The following is a 4,480-nucleotide window of genomic DNA, read 5'->3' as shown; positions in this document are numbered from 1 at the left end:
GGAGAAGCAACTCAATTGCTAATCCCTGTATATTTATGATGATATATATATATATATATATATATATATATACTTACATATAAGAGACCAGTGTGTACATAGGCCCCTATATATATATATATATATATATAAAATCACTAAGCCACATGTCTATATAGATAGACCTGTACAAACACACATACACACACATGTGTATGTATGTATGTATGATTCCTTCTTATCTTTCTTTCAGGTCCCAAGAATTTTTATGCATTGGAATTTTGGATATTTTTGGTTTTGAAAATTTCCAGAAGAACTCATTCGAGCAATTATGTATTAATATAGCTAACGAACAAATACAGTATTATTTCAATCAACATATTTTTGCCTGGGAACTGGTAAGGAAAGAAAATTTCTTTTTATCTCTTATTCTTCCATGCTCCTTTTCTCTCAAATACATACACACACACACACATATATATACATGTGTGTGTATATACATATAATTTTTATATCTGGTTTGCAAGCTTCTTTATGTGAGTTTGTGTGTTGAAACAAATTTTGTTGTGTCTAGGGAGAGTCATTATGCTAATATCATTAACACATACATCCTTTTGTTGTTTACACCACCTGTCCTCGTCTGTTGTTGTTTTTTTTCGTACATTCTCCCATATATATATATATATATATATATATATATATATATATATATATATATTTATGTGTATATGTGTATATATTTATGAATATTTTTCTATTGCAGCAAGAATATGAATCTGAAGGAATTGATGGAGCTGAAGTGGACTATGAAGACAACCGTCCTGTACTCGATATGTTCCTCATGAAACCAATGGGCTTATTAGCCCTCCTTGATGAAGAAAGTCTTTTCCCGAAAGGAACAGACCAGTCATTGACAGGTATGGATCTCACTTCATAGTGATGGCCATGGTGAGGATGGCTTAAAGCCACACAGTGTCTTATCTTTTAATGGTTTGGCTCTGTGCACCTTTAGCTTTCACTCTGTCTGTATGGCGAATAATCTTCCATGTGATAACTCACTGTATCCATTGGATAAGCTCATGTGTACATTACATGTGATAAACCATTATCTTAGGCATGTTATGAAGGGGGGCTGAAAAATTTGTAGCTTTAAGGGTTTCATGAAAGGCCTGGCTGGAGGCCCAACATTTCCAAGTTCTTTTAAAGGTTAGAAAAACTAAAGGACCACTGCAATAAGTGTGTGAATCTGAGAGGGGAAAATGTTGAATAAAACGATAATTAACTGATCCTCCTGTATTTTCTTTTACCCAAAGCCAAGAACTTTTCAACACTCCCTCGTGTAAGCCCTAAGCCTCATAATGCCAGAGCTTATTGCCTTTTCATGGTATTTAAGTAATTGAGATGACAATACATTCCCCTGGATGGGATGCTAGTCCATCTCAGGGTTAACTTCCCAGCCATTGTTGGGGTTCATTTACAGCTGAGTGGACTGGAGCAATGTGAAATGAAGTGTTTTGCTCAAGAACCTAATTCACTACCTGGTCTGGGAATCGAAACTCTGACCTTACAATGATGTGTGTAGCACCCTAACCACCAGGCCACATATAATCACAAACTATTATCTACATGGTCACCGCATCCGTGTGGATACGTAATGTGACTATGTGATAAGCCATATGTGTCCATATGATTATAATGTATAACTAGCAATCTGTCGGTTATGATGATGAGTGTTTCAGTTGACTCGATCAATGGAACAGCCTGCTCATGTAATTAACATGCAAGTGGCAGAGCGCTCCACACACACACATACATGTATAAACAATGAGCTTCTTTCAGTTTCTATTTGCCAAATTCACTCACATGGTTTTGGCTGGCCCAGAGCTGCAGAAGACACTTGCTCAGGATGCCATGCAATGGGGACTGAATCTGGAGCTATTCGGTTGGGAACATACCTGTTCATTTAAAAGAAAACAAAGAGAAGACAAATCATTGTAATAAATGCCTCATTGTCTCATTCGAACAAGTCTTGAAGAATTTTCTTCTTTCATCCCCAGCAAAATTCCACCAAAATATCAAATGCCCTGCCTACATCAAACCAAAGGCTGAACAGAACTTGAATTTTATTATTGAACATTATGCTGGGAAGGTAAGTCATTTATATTTGTACTTTCACACACACACACACACACACACACACACACTGACACATATATAACACATGACAAACAAACACGTGCATGCATACACTCACATGCATAGACTCACACAGAAATACATATACACACGTAACACACATTGGCATATACTAACTACAGACACATTCACATGGACATTTCCATACACAAACACATGCTGCCTGTATGACCCTTCACACACATGGCATCTATAGGCCCCACACACATACAATGTACCCTGCTTCTCTATAAGTAATAAACGTTGTTGTTGTTTTAAATCCTCAGGTGGAATACCAAACGACTGGATTCCTGGAGAAGAACCGAGACAGGCTCCCAACTGAAGTGATCCATCTATTCCGAATGTCGATTAAAAATGTGGTCAAAGCTTTATTCCACACCCCACTCACAAAGATTGGTAAGTTCCGTGACTGCTATAGCCCGACCTCTTTCCTAACGACCATTTCATCATACCCACCAGTTGTGATGCACTGCCATAGGCTGGTGTCCTCATTCTGGTTGCTATGGTCACAATATTTTGGCTGTTATGTTACACTGCAGTCTTCTTCAGGTGCCTACTGTACTCAGTGACCTCATTACCATCATCATCACTGTCATTGTCATCTTTTTCATCATCTTCATCGTCATCATTATCAGCATCACCATATCATCATCTTCAAAGTCATCATCTTCTTCATCACCATCATCATCATTATCTTTTTCACTGTTGTCATGGGTCACAGAATGCTAATGGAGGCAGCATTTTCAATAGCTGGATGCTCTTTCTGTTGCCAACCTTTGCTTATCCTCAATATTCAAAGTTCTTATCTCTTCCTTCCTTTCTTCCTTCTGTCTGTCTGTGTATGTATGTGTGTATCTATCATCTATTTATCCATCTATCTATCTATCTGTCTGTCTGTCTGTCTATCTATCTATCTTTATCTATTTATCCGTCTATCTATCTATCTATCTATCTATCTGTCTGTATATCTATCTATCTATCTATCTATCTATCTATCTATCTATCTATCTATCTATCTATCTATCTTTCTACCTATCTATCTATCTGTCTGTCTATCTATCTATCTATCAATCTGTCTGTCTGTTTGTCTCCCTGAACAGGTAACCTCTCTACTGGCATATCTCGTAATTCTCAGCCTGGTGGAACGGTTAATAACAACTACAGAGACCCACGTCAAACTTCCAACAGCAGAGTAAGTAACCATAACAAACCCATCAGTTCAAGTTCCCCTTTTTTTTTTTACTGAAAGGACCCAGTATTTGGTCATTGTTTCACAATTGTAACACTGAAATGACAATAATGCGTAACGGCTACCCCATTCAAGGAAGGCAGCAGGCATGCAAATTACCCACTCCTGGCACGGGGAGGCAGTGACGAAAAATAACGACGCAGGACTCTGTTGAGGCCCCGCGATCAGAATGAGTACACTTGTCAAAATTTACCTTGTTTTTTCTTTGTTTTTGCATTGAGCTATGTACATTTAAAAAAAAAAATTTCCTTTTCTCTGAGAAAGGCTCAAATGCCCAACAAACTTAGTGTCTTTTCCCTTCCCCACCTCTCTCTCTCTCTCTCTCTCTCTCTCTCTCTCTCTCTCTCTCTTGATCAGCAATACAACATCTGATTATGATTGAGGATCAAACTGATTGAATTGGACCATAGATTTACATGAAATTTTGATGGAAGAAAGTTTTAATTTAAATTGCTTTAACTATTCTGTTACTGCATTTCTCTTGAAATTACAACTGCCTATGTTTCAATTAATTTTGAAACTAATGAAGAATTAAAAAAAAAAAACTTTGTCATTATTAACTTGGTGTTTGAAACATAAACAAACATGGAATTTTGATGAGAAGTTTTAATTTAGATCACTTTAACTCTTTTGTTACTATATTTCTATTAAAATAGAAAGTGTATGTTTCAATTAATTTTGAAAATATTAAAGAATTTAGTAAAAATAAGTTTATTAGCAATCTGGTATTTGGAATATAAATAAACACGAAACTTTGATGGACAGGTATTAATTTAGATCACTTGTAACTGTATTTCTGTTGAAGTACATTGCTTTTCTTTGAGTTAATTTTGAAAATAATGAAGAATTTAGTAAAATAACTTTGTCGTTATTAAGCAGGTGTTTGGAACATAGAATTTAGATGGAATCTTTTAATTTAGATAACTTTTGAATTGGAAGTTTGCAGTTTGTATCATAGAAGCAGGGGTGGTCTCAGATTGGTTTGAACCAAAAAAGGTTTGAACCAAAAAAGGTTTGAACCAAAAAAGGTTTGAACCAAAAAAGGTTTGAACCAAA

General features: G+C 36.0%; 1 protein-coding gene across 1 annotated transcript in view; it reads left to right on the top strand.

Moving 5' to 3' along the window:
* LOC106873084 (myosin-IIIa) overlaps positions 1-4,480 on the top strand; it is an 88,205-nt gene that overhangs the window by 60,797 nt on the left and 22,928 nt on the right. Inside the window, exons 20-24 of the mRNA XM_052975288.1 lie at positions 233-377; positions 743-896; positions 2,037-2,128; positions 2,442-2,571; positions 3,276-3,367. Of these exons, the coding sequence (XP_052831248.1) occupies positions 233-377; positions 743-896; positions 2,037-2,128; positions 2,442-2,571; positions 3,276-3,367 (613 nt within the window). The remainder of the gene's footprint in view (positions 1-232; positions 378-742; positions 897-2,036; positions 2,129-2,441; positions 2,572-3,275; positions 3,368-4,480) is intronic.

This window comes from Octopus bimaculoides, chromosome 21 (assembly GCF_001194135.2).
Source record: "Octopus bimaculoides isolate UCB-OBI-ISO-001 chromosome 21, ASM119413v2, whole genome shotgun sequence".
In the NCBI taxonomy this organism is placed as follows: domain Eukaryota; kingdom Metazoa; phylum Mollusca; class Cephalopoda; order Octopoda; family Octopodidae; genus Octopus; species Octopus bimaculoides.
The sequence above is the reverse complement of the archived record's forward strand: the minus strand, read 5'-3'. Positions and strand labels throughout refer to the sequence as shown.